General features: G+C 45.0%; 2 protein-coding genes across 3 annotated transcripts in view; one reads left to right on the forward strand and one right to left on the reverse strand.

Moving 5' to 3' along the window:
• Positions 1 to 7,874, forward strand: part of MEIOB (meiosis specific with OB-fold) — a 46,015-nt gene extending 38,141 nt beyond the window's left edge. The window contains exons 12-14 of one of the 2 annotated variants that reach the window (XM_030925473.1): positions 1,871 to 2,054; positions 3,432 to 3,518; positions 7,496 to 7,874. In XM_030925473.1, coding sequence (XP_030781333.1) covers positions 1,871 to 2,054; positions 3,432 to 3,518; positions 7,496 to 7,606 — 382 coding nt within the window. In that variant the 3' untranslated portion in view covers positions 7,607 to 7,874. The remainder of the gene's footprint in view (positions 1 to 1,870; positions 2,055 to 3,431; positions 3,519 to 7,495) is intronic. The other variant, XM_030925474.1, reaches the window with a different exon arrangement.
• On the reverse strand, positions 1,097 to 14,394 carry FAHD1 (fumarylacetoacetate hydrolase domain containing 1). Its single transcript, XM_010387837.2, has 2 exons — positions 13,505 to 14,394; positions 1,097 to 2,047 (listed from the first exon to the last, which is right to left on the reverse strand). The coding sequence occupies exons 1-2, from the start codon at positions 14,138 to 14,140 to the stop codon at positions 2,003 to 2,005; spliced, it is 681 nt and encodes a 226-aa protein (XP_010386139.1). The 5' UTR covers positions 14,141 to 14,394; the 3' UTR covers positions 1,097 to 2,002.
• Between the last annotated feature and the right edge of the window lie 7 nt (positions 14,395 to 14,401).

Genomic DNA, 14,401 nt, shown 5'->3' on the forward strand with positions numbered 1-14,401 from the left:
GGTGACTCACGCCTGTAATCCCAGCACTGTGGGAGGCCGAGGCAGGTGGACTACCTGAGGTCAGGAGTTCGAGACCAGCCTGGCCAATATGGTGAAACACCATCTCTACTAAAAATACAAAAAAATTAGCTGGTGATGGACACCTATAATCCCAGCTACTTTGGAGGCTGAGGCATGAGAATTGCTTGAACCCAGGAGGCAGGGGTCGTGGTGAGCCGAGATTGCACCATTGCACTCCAGCCTGGTTGACAAGATCGAAACTCTGTCTCAAAAAAAAAAAAAAAAAAAAAAAAGAAAGAAAGAAAGAAAGTAAACTCCAGTAGATTTAATACTCTTAGCTAAAAGATGCTTGGCAAGAAATGTGTAATATTATTAGGAAAATCTATGGATTTTTATGAGAATTTTCATTGAGATAATCCTAGATTCACGTGGAAGTATAAGAAATAACAAGAGGGCTGGGCGCGGTGGCTCACACCTATGATCCCAGCACTTCGGGAGGCCGAGGAGGGCGGATCATGAGGTCGGGAGATTGAGCCCATCCTGGCTAACACGGTGAAACCTAGTCTGTAAAAAAATACAAAAAAATTAGCCGGGCATGGTGGTGGGCACCTGTAGTCTCAGCTACTTGAGAGGCTGAGGCAGGAGAATGGCATGAACCCGGGAGGCGGAGCTTGCAGCGAGGCGAGATTGCGCCACTGCACTGCAGCCTGGGTGACAGAGCAAGACTCCGCCTCACACACACACAAAAAAGAAAAGAAATAATAAGAGAGATCCCTTGTGGTTTCTGCCCCGTTTCCCCCAGCGATACCATTCGCAAGTAATAGTACCATGTCACAGCCAGGATATTGACACTATTCAATCCACTGGTCTTACTCAAATCCCTCCAGGTTCACATGCAGTCGTGTGTGTGTGTTCTAATTAGTTTTATCACACTTGTAGGTTTGTGTATCTGTTGCCACAGTCAAGATACTGACTTCTGGATTTTAAAAACATTTTATGATGTATTAAAATTGAAAAAACGAATGTGGATGCTGTGTAAGACCTTGTGTTCGTTTTTTGAAAAATAGTTTTCAAAAATTGACAAACTAATTTTTTCCCTGTATATTTATTATTGATATCTGAGGAAAAGCATCTACAATTTGCTAAACCAAGTGGCTAGACAAGAATCCACTGTCTTTAGTTCATTTCCCCATTTGAGAAATTTGAATTAGGTTCCCTGTTCAAGATTGCTAAAGTAAGGCTTGCTTCAGAAATTTGGAATAGCATAAACCACTGAAAGAGAGGAGAGTGTATCACCAGCAGTGTTAATAGCGTCTGGTGCCACCCAGCCAGCCTTGCAAGGCTTTCTGTATTTGTAGAGAAGGCCCCGTGCAGGACCATCCAGTGAGCAGCTGTTGAACTCGTGCTTTCCAGGCACAAGACACAGTTCCTGCCCTCAGAACTCCCAGCGGGGGAGGTGAGAACAAGGAGCTGATGCGACAGCATGAGTCAGTCCTGAGGTGTGCGTTCTGCTGCTGTTCCAAGAGGGAAAGGGTGCGGGCTGGGATGCAAGAAGGGAGGGCGCCAGCAGGGAAATGAGACTGGGAGGGACCTGGAGGGCTTGGCAGGAACTCGGCAGAGGGAGGGAAGAAGAGAGGGCAGGCGGAGGACTGGTGTACGCAGTTTCAGATGAATTCTGGTTCTGGGAATGGCTGCATAGAAAGTGTATTTTACTGTTTTTTACGACTGTCTGGTACACTGCATACCACTGAACACTGAGTAAGTTTTCCATACACTCATGTAGAGTTTTTAGTGATAATTCTTTTTCTGCTAGAGATGAAATTTGTCACTTAGGGCATCACATTTTATCATTGTCTTTGTTTCTTTTCAGTTCCACCTGTGGTTATATTGTAAATGAAGCATCTAACATGTGCACAATTTGCAACAAAAACTCCTTGGACTTTAAATCTGTCTTTCTCAGTTTCGATATGCTGATTGATCTGACTGATCACACGGGCACCCTTCATTCCTGTAGTCTCACAGGAAGTGTTGCTGAGGAGACTTTGGGCTGCACGGTAAGTAGCAAAAAGGAAGAAATGCTTAGAATATTTCCAAAGTGAATGCTTTTCCCCAAAAAATAGAGGTGGTTTTGTCAAACATTTGATAGAAATTAATTCACTAATAAACAGTTGGGGAAAAAATCATCTTGCTTTAAACACACATTGCTTTCATAAACAAATGTTACATATATTAAAATCCTAGCTAATATTTACTATTATGAGTAATGACTGAGGCCATTAGCCTAAATGGATAAATAAACATGATGTTTTAGGCCTGGGTGCAGTGGCTCACGCCATCTTAGCACTTTGGGAGGCTAAGGAGGGCAGATCACTTGAGGTCAGGAGTTTGAGACCAGCCTGGCCAATATGGCGAAACCCCATTTCTACTAAACATACAAAAATTAGCTGAGTGTGGTGACGTACACTTGTAATCCTAGCTATTCAGGAGGCTGGGGCACGAGAATCACTTGAACCCAGGATGTGGAAGTTGCAGTGAGCCAAGATCACGCCACTGCACTCCAGCCTGAGTTACAGAGCAAGACTTGTCTCAAAAAAAAAAAAAAAAAAAAAACACCGAGGAAACAAGATGTTTGATATAGTCAAGTAACGGGGTAAAACAACAAGTCGGAGATATTGATCAGTCATAAGGTGGTTTTTCTAGGAGGATTTGGCTGTGTTTCACCTACTCAGTTACATGAAATCAGCTGCACGTTTTCTCCCTGGTTTGCAGCTACAGAACAGCAGCAGATAATACTTACGGATTAGCATGTGCATTTGGCAATAGGCACTTGCTTTTTATTGTTAAAACCAGCTCATGAAATTTACCATTAGACTTTAGTTCCAAATTCTGCTTCCACTTTATTAAAGGGATTTTTCCTTGCTGAGCTACCTGATTGCCTTTAGAGATTCTGCTTATCTAGCCTTTCCTGCCTTATCTTCTCTATCAAAACAATTGAGTTGGCTGGGCATGGTGGGTCACACCTGTAATCCTAGCACTTTGGGAGGTTGAGGCAGGAGGATCACTTGAGGTCAGGAGTTCAAGATCACCCTGGGCAACATAGTGAGACCCTGTCTCTACAAAAAATAAAACATAAAACAATTAGCCAGAGAATAATAGTGCATACCTGTAATCTCAGAAACTTGGGAAGCTGAGGTGGGAGGATTGCTTGACCCCGGAAGTTCGAGGCTGCCGTGAGCTGTGATCATACTGCTGCACTCCAGCTTGGGCAACAGAGTGAGACCCTGTCTCTAAAAACAAAAACAAACGGTTGAGCTATAATTACTGCAAATTAAAATTTCATTTCTAATGAGAAAGTTTGTTTCTCACTGTTGTCAAAATGAATTTTCTTTGTAAACTTCAGATATATTTGTCTCATCTTTTTTTTTAACCAGGTAAATGAGTTTCTTGCAATGACAGATGAACAGAAAACAGCATTAAAGTGGCAATTTCTCTTGGAAAGAAGCAAAATTTATTTAAAAGTTAGTGCATTTTATAGTGCTATATTATTCTATGTATTTATTATTCTATATATGCAAACCATAAGAAAAACCTAGATAAATTTGGGAAATTTATTATTTCTAATGCCCAGTTCCCAGATGTGTATAAGGACTCAGCTACCCTAAAAACAAAAGAAATAGCCAGGGTTTTTTTCATATTGTATAAAGGAGTTACCAAAGACATCAAAGAAAATAGACCAACAAAGAAAATATCCTTTAAGGTTAAATCCAAAAGAGGGGAAAGCGCTTTAAAATCAGAGCTGCCGGGTGCAAAAGTGCACACCTGTCATCCCAGCTACTTGGTAGGCTGAGGTGGGAGGATCGCCTGAACCCAGGAGTTTGAGGCCAGCCTGGGCAACATAGTGAGACCCCTCTCTTGGCCCCTGAACCCCAAAAGATCAGACTAGGTTGTCCCCACCCCCAACCCCCTGTGGTGTTCCCTTCGCGTAATGAGCAGTGTGAAACAGCACAGTTAAGTGCATGGTTCTTGGGGAGACAGATTTGGTCTGAATCCTAATCCCACCACACCTCAGCCTGTGAGACCCTACGGAGGTTAATTAAGTTTGCTAACCTGCAAAATTCCATGATCCTCCAACTCTGAAGGGCCACAGCTGCCTCCTGAGGTACTTCAGTGTTGGAGGATCCTCGAGTTTTAGTGTTCAAGGTGTCAGAGGGGGAAAAGTGCAGCCAGACAAACTCCCCTGCTGCAGATGAGAAAAGTGGGACCAAGAAGTCTTGCCGTGGCTGTGCGCAGTGCCTCACGCTTGTAATCCCAGCACTTTGGGAGGCCGAGGTGGGCGGATCACGAGGTCAGGAGATCGAGACCATCCTGGCAAACATGGTGAAACCCCGTCTATACTGAAAATACAAAAAAAATTAGCCGGGCGTGGTGGCAGGCACCTGTAGTCCCAGCTTCCAGGGAGGCTGAGGCAGGAGAATGGCTTTAACCCTGGAGGTGGTGGAGCTTGCAGTGAGCGGAGATCACGTCACTGCACTCCAGCCTGGGCGACAGAGCGAGACTCCATCTCAGAAAAAAAAAAAAAAAAAAAAAAGGCCGGGCGCGGTGGCTCACGCCTGTAATGCCAGCACTTTGGGAAGCCAAGACGGGCGGATCACGAGGTCAGGAGATCGAGACCATCCAGGCTAACACGGTGAAAAAAAAAAATACAAAAAACTAGCCGGCCGAGGTGGCGGGCACCTGTAGTCCCAGCTACTTGGGAGGCTGAGGCAGGAGAATGGCGTGAACCCAGGAGGCGGAGCTTGCAGTGAGCTGAGATCTGGCCACTGCACTCCAGCCTGGGCGACAGAGCGAGACTCTGTCTCAAAAAAAAAAAAAAAAAAAAAAAAGTCTTGCCACTTGCCCTGGGTCACAGGTGAGACTGGACCCAGCCAGCCTCATTACTTCACTTCATGGTTCTCAACTCTTTTCTCTTGTGTTCTCCCGCAAGTCAATGTGCTTCCGTTTGTGTGGGTTATATCTACTGATATTTGCTCTACTGGAGCTTAATACTGAAAAAAATTTAAAACATTCTAGAGCACACATTCCATTTGTGTCAGACTAACGGTATCATGGAACCTCTAGAAAACATCATGTGCTGATGGGAGAATTAGTATTACTATGAAATTAGTTTTCATCTCATGGACATCCTGCAGGAGCATTTGTGAATGCTGCATCTCCTCCATCTCAGCCTCATAAGCAGGTTTTCCCATTTTCCATGGCCACCAGCACATCTGAATAGTTTGCAGACATGGAGTCTCCAGTGGCCTTACCAATATTTCTAGGACCTTGGCTTAAGGCCTTTCCCCAGGCCAAAGAAAGAAGAGTTGCAGTAAAATGCTGCATCTCTTCAATGGTTAGCATGGGCCCCTAAGTACTATCTCTTTGCAAGTCAGGGTACGCTCAGGTCCTTGACCAACCCTGTATGCTTTCCCTCCAGACAGGAGGCACCACTTGCTAATGAGTCTGATCAACTTAAGTTCATGGGAACTTAAGAGTTTTCTAAATTTGATTCAAATACAACAATGAATGACCCTCAAGTGGATACTGCACTTTCCCAGAGAATGTGTGTGACAGATGTTCCAGGTGGCTTTAACAAATATTCTAAGCTGCTTGGTGCGTTAGATAACACGGTATTTTACAAATAAAAAGATGTAAAATCCAAAACCAAAATCCAAAAACCATGATGCATACAAAAATAAAATAACACATGTTGAAAATTAACTCATTAATGAGGGAACCAGTAAGATATAGGGAAAAGAAGGATTCAAAGGGAATTGGTTCATGACCAGCCTGTCCAAGATGGTGAAACACTGTCTCTACTAAAACTACAAAAATTAGCCAGGCGTGGTGGCAGGTGCCTGTAATTCCAGCTACTCAGGAGGCTGAGGCAGAAGAATCACTTGAACCCGGGAGGCGGAGGTTGCAGTGAGCTGAGATCTCTTGCAGCCTGGGTGACAGAGTAAAACTCTGTCTCAAAAAGAAAAAAAAAAAAAAAAAGTAATTGGAAGAATAGATACATAGGCAGGCAATGTAAAATGCTGAATGGGTTTGCTTGTAGATGAACCACTGGGCTCCTCTATAGGGCAGAAGCAGTGCATCTTCACTCAGACTTCCATGAGCAGGGTCATTCGAATCACTGTCAGCTTTCTACAACCTAGTTCTAAAACAGCTCAGTCCGTGCAGTGGGAGGTGTAGCTCCTGTAGAATCAGACAGCTCTGAACGTGTTCTATCCAATGCCAGACTACTCTGACATTCCATCGAAAGGATACCCACTTATTGTTATTGCCCATTTAAAGTCTTTCACAGTTTTCCTGACGTTGGTACTTTTTTTCTCTCAGTCTTGAAATTAAAGTGGTTTATATGTCCTTCCACTCTATATTAAATAAAATGTTGGTTAAAGTGCTGTATAAATTGTAAAAAACAAGACTATTAAAATAAGACTATTGTTAAATTATGTCATCATACTCCTGTAGTCTCACAGGTTGAGTCCCTGCTACAGCTTAAAGTCTATCACAGTGGTAGTTTGAACACACAGTAAGCCCTTTTTCCTACTTTTTTTTTTTTTTTTTTTTTTTTTAAGACAGAGTCTCTCTCTGCTCGCTCTGTCACCCAGGCTGGAGCGCATAGTGCGATCACAGCTTACTGCAGTCTCAACCTTCCCAGGCTCAAGTGATCCTCCCGCCTCAGCCACCGAGTAGCTGAGACTACAGGTGTGCACCACCACGCCTGGCTAATTTTTATATTTTTAGTAGAGACAGGGTTTCACTTTGTTGGCCAGGCTGGTCTTGAACTTCTGGCCTCAAGTGATCTACCTGCCTTGGCCTCCCAAAGTGCTGGGATTACAGGTATGAGCCACCTCACCCAGCCCTGCATTAGACATTTTTTTGGGGGGAGGGGGGACAGAGTTTCGCTCTAGTTGCCCAAGCTGGAGTGCAATGGCGCAATCTCTGCTCACTGCAACCTCTGCCTCCCAGGTTCAAGTGATTCTCCTGCCTCAGCCTCTTGAGTAGCTGAGATAACAGGTGTGCGCTACCATGCCCAGCTAATTTTTTGTATTTTTAGTAGAAATGGGAGTTTCACCATGTTACCCAGGCTGGTCTCAAACTCCTGACCTTGGGTGATCCACCCGCCTCGGTCTCCCAAAGTGCTGGGATTACAGGCGTGAGCCACCGCGCCTGGCCACACTAGAGTTTTAATCCCAACTTTCCTACCTGAGAGAAATAGCATGAAAAGTGATATAAATTTTTATAGAATCAGTCAGAAGCCGGGCCTGTAAATTAACTGTACTCTGAGACTGGAACTTTTTCTATCATCTTACAGCTTTAATGGAAGTTTATATTAATATCTGTAAACAAAACTTTCATTGCAGTTCTCTATTTGTGATCATTGATTTTTCAACTTGATATACAAGGGGATTTTAAAAACTAACCTTCTGTCTCTTTTTGTTTCTCCTTGCAGTTTGTTCTATCACACAGAGCAAGGAGTGGATTGAAAATTAGTGTACTCTCGTGCAAGCTTGCAGATCCCACTGAGGCAAGCAGAAACTTGTCTGGACAAATACATGTTTAAAATGGTCTAGCATTTTAAACTGTGGAAAAGCATATGAGTTTTAACTCCCTTTAAAATGGAATATTAATTTGAAAATTATGGGGAAAACATTTTGTTTACATGTGATGAATATGTTTCTAGAAATCGTTATGGTGGAGCTGGTCTGGGGTGAGTCTGAAGGCCTCTCTCATCTGACTTCCCTTCTTAGAAGGCCTCCTACTGTCTTTGCCTTGTCTCCTCCCAAGTTGGAAAATGTTTACATGAATTAATAAACAGATTTAATCTTCTACAGATTTGAATGATTTATTTTCTTAAGCCAGTTTATTCTTTGTTTTGCTTCCCTGGAAAAAGAGTAGGACCTCAAGGGCTGGGCACGGTGGCTCACGCCTGTAATCCCAGCACTTTGGGACACTGAGGCGGTCAGGAGATTGAGACCATCCTGGCTAACACAGTGAAACCCCATCTCTACTAAAAATACAAAAAATTAGCTGGGTGTGGTGGCATGTGCCTGTAGTCCCAGCTACTCGGGAGGCTGAGGCAGGAGAATCTCTTGAACCTGGGATGCGGAGTTTGTAGTGAGCTGAGATCGAGCCACTGCACTCCAGCCTGGGCGACAGAGCGAGACTCCATCTAAAAAAAAAAAAAGTCGGACCTCTAAAGACTACCTTCTGAGAGCTGGGTGGTGACTTGTCATCCGACAGGATGAGGGCGAGGGGCTCTCTGCACCAGGTAGGAATAGCCGAAGTCATGGGCAATCCTGTGCGACTGCTTTGAGCACCTGGAGCTTTTCTAGCCCCTGGTCTTCTCTGGTGACACACTGGAGTGCCCAGTGCTTGTGGAGACTTGCTGGCTCAGGGCTGACGTGACTGAGTCTGAATCAACAGGGAGGAGACCAACTTCAAAAGTTTCATGAGCGTGCCTGGGTCTCAGAACTCTGAGGGGGACCTACTCAGGACATGAGGACGACAGCTGCCATTTTATCTGTTTGCTTTGCAGCAGCCACAAAGTAAACTGCTCAACTTCACACCTTTGAGAGTCACTTACTTCAGGGCACAGACTTCAGCCTGTGAAGACCCAACGCTAAGGTCAGTGTTGACCCATATCCTGGGAGGTTTGACGTGGTACTTTAGAAGGCTACACGTCCTCCACGACAAGATTGGAAAAAAAGGAAAAAGTGAGTATATGAAACTGTTTCCTAAGGCTGGTGTTGGGAGATAAACTATCTTGTCAGTCATGTTTTATCTGGCTTTTACCAGGGATGCAGGTTCACCCCTAAGTGTCCAAATTGTGGTGATAAGGTAATGAACGACTTGATCTAGTTGTGCAGAACAGGCCTTCCATCCTTCCATCCTCCCTTGGGAGAAATGGGGGGGTTGTGAAGCAAGGTGAATGGGGAGGGTGGACAGGGAAGGAAGGAGAGGAGAGAAGTGAGGGTGCCGTGGCTGGTGCTGGCTTGGCTCCCACTGTTGGTTCAGCAAGAGTGGGTATGGTGCCCCCTCCACTGAGCCCCGTGTCCAGGACTCAGGAGATGCCACCTTACTTGGTTAATTTTAAAACATTTTGTAGAGACAGGGATCTTGCCATTTTGCCCAGGCTGGTCTTGAATTCCTGGGCTCAAGTGATCCACCTGCCTCAGCCTCCCAAAGTGCTGGGATTACAGATGTGAGCCACCGTGCCCAGCCAACACTTACATTTTTAAGAAAAAGAGGAAAATAATTATATGAAGGTTTTAGCATATTTGAAAGTTAATATAAAACTATCTTGAAAACAAAGATACTATACCAACATTTACACCAAAGATGCGCCCAACAATAGTCTTGTTTAAAAAAAAACAACTGAGGCTGGGCGCGGTGGCTCACACATGTAATTCCAGCACTTTGCGAGGCCAAGGCGGGCAGATCACGAGGTCAGGAGATCAAGACCATCCTGGCTAACACAGTGAAACCCCGTCTCTACTAAAAATACAAAAAATTAGCCGGGCGTGGTGGCGGGCGCCTGTAGTCCCAGCTACTCGGGAGGCTGAGGCAAGAGAAGGGTGTGAACCCGGGAGGCGGAGCTTGCAGTGAGCTGAGATTGTGCCACTGCACTCCAGCCTGGGCGACAGAGTGAGACTGTGTCTCAAAAAAAAAAAAAAAAAAAGTAAATGGAGGATGCTCCTTGCATCATTGTTTCTAATAGCAGAGCATCTGAAATGTGTGCAACCTGTTGGGGATGTCCCACTCAGAGTCTCTTCACTTGCTGAAGTCCCTCAGCTTCTATGAGGATCAGAAAATTACCTGAGGAAGCTATGGAAGGGGTGGGGAGAGCAGATACTGGTGCCAACAGACTCCTTGCTTCAGAACTTCCCCTTGGGTTCACCAGCTGACTGAAGCTGGTATCCAGCCCAGACCACTTTCTTCCTTGGAGTTTACTCCCTGTCCTTTCTGCTTCATTACACTTCTGAGAGCACTCCTTCAGCAAATCATGGGAGCAAGAGTCTCCATCTTAGGCTGCTTCTGGGGTACGTGATCTAAGATACAGCCATTAAAAAGGGGTACCTGTACTTACATTCACTGACCTGGAAATATGTTCATAATATATTAAGCGGATGTGTAATACTCATTTTTTATAAAAGTCCAATGAACATGTTTTAAAAACACAACAGAAGAACAGATGTCAAGCCATGTATTCTGTACAGACGAATATATTGTGAAGTGTGATAACGGTCTCACATTTCCATGTAGGAGAATATCCTGATTCTTAGGAGATGTATGCTGAAAGGGCGGAGTCTTTCTGCAGTCACCATCCCGACGCATTTTCAAAATAAGGGTGTGTGTGTGTGTGTGTGTGTGTGTGTGTGTGTGTGTGTGTGCGCGCGCGCATATATATACACATACGTATATGGAGAGAGGTGCGTGTGTGTATATATACACATATATGGCGGGGGGAAGGGTGAGACACAGGACCAGAGGACAAACATAGTGAATGCTGGTAATTGTTGAATCTATTAAAGGGCATATGGAGTTCATTGTATTAGTTTTTCAACTTTTTCATAGGTTTAAATGTATTCAAAATGTGGAAAAACGTTATCTTCTGAATGCTAGGATTGCTATGATTTTAGCATTCTCAGGAATTGTCGGACTTGGTGTCTCTGTTTTTGATTCTTGCATCTAAGGACTTCGTGTGCCTACACCTGCAATGCTGATGTCGATGTTTGTGACAAAGCTTGTTCTACCACTGTAGTGAACACTGACCCTGGGGGTACCATACTCAGTGCTGGCTTGTGCCATCTACGAGGGCTGCATGTGAGCAATGCTTCTACTTTATGCCTTTGACTTTAATAGTCTGTCAACTTGGTAGATGTATCTCAGCTGAACCTTGTACCTGGTAGCTAGACAAATAATACACTTTCAGCATAAGCACACCCTTTGATCCAGCTTTTCCACTTATGGGAACCTAGCCAAAGGAAAAAACAAAACATGTGCTGATACTAGCAAATCATTAGAGACAATCTCAAGGTCCAAAAATGGAGGCTTGACTTCAGAATCTTATGCAATCCATGAAAATTGTACTGCAGAAATGTGTCAGCTAACAAGGAAAAAGATGGTCACAATATACAGTGAAATAAGCAAGTTAAAAAATTTTATGGTATAGCTGGGCGTGGTGTCTCACGCCTGTAATCCCAGCACTTTGGGAGGCCAAGATGGGTGGATCACTTGAGGTCAGGAGTTTGAGACCAGCCTGATCAACATGGTGAAACCCTGTCTCTACTAAAAATATAAAATTAGCTGGGTATGGTGGCACGTGCCTGTAATCCCAGCTAGTCGAGAGGCTGAGGCAGAAGAATCACTTGAACCCGGGAGGCAGAGGTTGCAGTGAGCCAAGATCACGCCACTGCACTCCAGCCTGGGCAATGAGTTAAACGCCATCTCAAAAAAAAAAAAAAAAAGAAAAACAAAAAAAGCAAAAAAAGAAGAAAATTGTATGGTATGAGCAAACTCTATTTAAAACATTACAATTATATCCACAGATTTGGAAGAAATTGGACTAAATGCTTAACTTCACCTGTCCCTGGGTAGATGAAATTTTTGGTGTTTTGTTCTAATTGCTAATCTCTATTTTCTGACTCTTCTCTAATTACATGCATTGCCAAGCAATGAAAAAAATAATACTAAAAGTAGTTAAGATAGCATATTTAATAAAGAAATCAAATTATGGCAATTCCTCATACTAAATTACACTATAAGCATGGGTTGTAGCATAACTAAATGTCTGATTCTTCTTATGTATCTACTTACAGGATGCAGCCCACATTGTGGTCAAAACTTCAGGTTCTGGTCTTGGGAGAGTGGGTTACATCTTGGCTCTGCCACTAAGCTGAGTGACTTTAGCCAGCCTTCCTAGCCTCTAGATCTGTCTTCATTTGAGTAATGGGGATGGTAGTGATAATACTAACCTTATGGGTTGGTTGAGGGTTACATAACACATGGAAATACAGAATAAACTGCTTGACATGCTGCCTAACAGTATTGTGTTCAATAAATGGTGACCATTATTACTAAATTAGATGTCCTCGGCTCTCTTCAAGGGGCCAGCAGATGATGTATACACTAACAGGAACTCTGCCGAAGCCCAGAGGACTCCTTCAGGCATTGATAGCTATGCTGTGCATCTTGCCTAGACTTTTTTTTCGGAGAAAGGTGCAGGCAAGAGCAAAAGCAGCAGTCCCAGGCTATTCAACTTCCACAAAGCCTCCTTATCTCCGGTTGGGAAGTACAGTTGCTGATTAACTGTTAATAGAGCACAGTGTTCAGAAGGCCAAAGGTCAAAGACTAAGGTCGGAAGCCACACAAGGAGGAAATATCCCTCCTCGTCACTACTGGGGGAAAATAAATTAGTAAAGCCACATACAAGGGAGTACCTTTATTTGGAAAGCAATAATTTCAAAATCATCCCTCGAACTCAGAATCGATGGGTCTGGGTAGATACCCTAAGTAAACAGGTGAAATCTTCATTAATTGTTCACTTATTAAGAAAAATTTTAAATTAACTGATTACGTGCAGGAGTGTTTTTCACATTTCCTGGTAAGAATGACTTGGAATGCTCTGTAAACACAGCTTCACTGGAGATTAATCCTATCAAACTGATTCAGCGAGTCTGGGATGGGCCAGTAATTTGGAAATTATTGTTTTTACAAATGCTTCCTGATGATGACCAAGTCCAAGAAAATTTGGTAAACAATGGAAAGTTATCTGGAACATAATTTTCAGTTTTCTCTGCAGCTTTTAAGTCTTGAACTACTAGAGATAACCCACTGAAAAGTCTTCTCCAATCCAAGTTTACAAAAGGAAACTCTTAACATTTGGTTTGATAAAATGTTTTCTGAAGAAATACTTTACTTTGGCTGTTTTCATTTCTGGCCCATCCATTCTACTTCACGTTTTCTTGAAGAGTCCATCTTATATGAGTTGAGGCATAGCAATCTAATCGTTTTTAAAATAAATGGTTTCTTTTTATTTTTTTTTTGAGACGGAGTCTCGCTCTGTTGCCCAGGCTGGAGTGCAGTGGCGCGATCTCTGCTCACTGCAAGCTCCGCCTCCCGGGTTCACGCCATTCTCCTGCCTCAGCCTCCCAAGTAGCTGGGACTACAGGCGCTGCCACCACGCCCGGTTAATTTTTTGTATTTTTAGTAGAGACGGGGTTTCACCGTGTTAGCCAGGATGGTCTCGATCTCCTGACCTCGTGATCCACCCGCCTCAGTCTCCCAAAGTGCTGGAATTACAGGCATGAGCCACCGCGCCCAGCCAATAAATCGTTTCTTATTAAAGATTGTGACATTTAATAGCCGTTGCTTGCTCTTGTCTTGCTTCCTTCTCTCCCGAAACTTGTAAAGAAATAACTCAGTATTCTGGCTTTTCCACCTTAAATCTCATACTGACCAGCCCGTGTATGCCAGCCTCGATCTCATCGTTTTCTTTAACCGGTCCAACTCCCTTTGGCGTCCCAGTCAAGATAATATCTCCTTCTTCCAAGGTTATGATCTTAGAAACATAGCTGATGATGTAGGGGATGGAAAAAATCATGGAGGCTGTCTCACCCTCCTGTCTGAGTTCGCCGTTGACCCTGAGCCAGAGCTTCAGCTTGTGAGGGTCAGGGATCTTCTCCTTGGGCACAAACGCGCTGACCGGGCAGGACGCCGTGAAGCTCTTGGCCAGAGTCCAGGGCAGCCCCTTCTTCTTGCACTCGTCCTGCACATCCCGGGCGGTCATATCTAGGCACAGGGCATAACCGCCCACGTAGTCCATGGCCGCGGCCTCGGGGACCGCGCGGCAGCGCTTGCCCATCACCACGCCCAGCTCCAGCTCGTGATGCAGGTTGCGAGTGTACGCGGGCATGAGGATGGGCGAGCCCTCGGGCGCGTAGGCCGTGGACGGCTTCAGGAACAGCACGGGCTCGCTCAGCACCGCGCTGCGCATCTCCCTGACGTGGTCCGCGTAGTTCCTCCCCACGCAGACGATGTTCTTTCCCCACTCCCAGAAGCGGGACAGTGGCCGGGAGGCTGCCATGATGCCCATCAAGTGCCCCTGTAGTCACATGGGCTGCGCCGGTCAGCTGATGCCTACGGCACCCCGGAGAGGACCAACTGCCTCGGAACGCTGTCCCCGCAGCGACGGCTCGTTCCACCTCGCGATCTGCCGGGTGCCCGGGCGGCGTGGCGCTCGGCCTCCAGGGAGCCGCTTCGCGGTGCCAAAAAAGAGGCGGAGGCTCGCGGCACAACTCTCCCGGCGCATCTCTCGGCCGCTGCCGCCGCTCCCAGGCCGTCTCCCTGCCCTTGG

The sequence above is a fragment of the Rhinopithecus roxellana genome, chromosome 20 (assembly GCF_007565055.1).
Source record: "Rhinopithecus roxellana isolate Shanxi Qingling chromosome 20, ASM756505v1, whole genome shotgun sequence".
Lineage (NCBI taxonomy): Eukaryota > Metazoa > Chordata > Mammalia > Primates > Cercopithecidae > Rhinopithecus > Rhinopithecus roxellana.

Bases quoted from the DNA above. Each gene is read 5' to 3' on its own strand.
- FAHD1 (XM_010387837.2), bottom strand. From the start codon at position 14,140: ATGGGCATCATGGCAGCCTCCCGGCCACTGTCCCGCTTCTGGGAGTGG. The intron at 2,048-13,504 runs GTCAGTATGAGA...CTTACCGTGCAG, and splicing joins AGGCTGGCATACACGGGCTG to CCCAAAGTCTCCTCAGCAAC.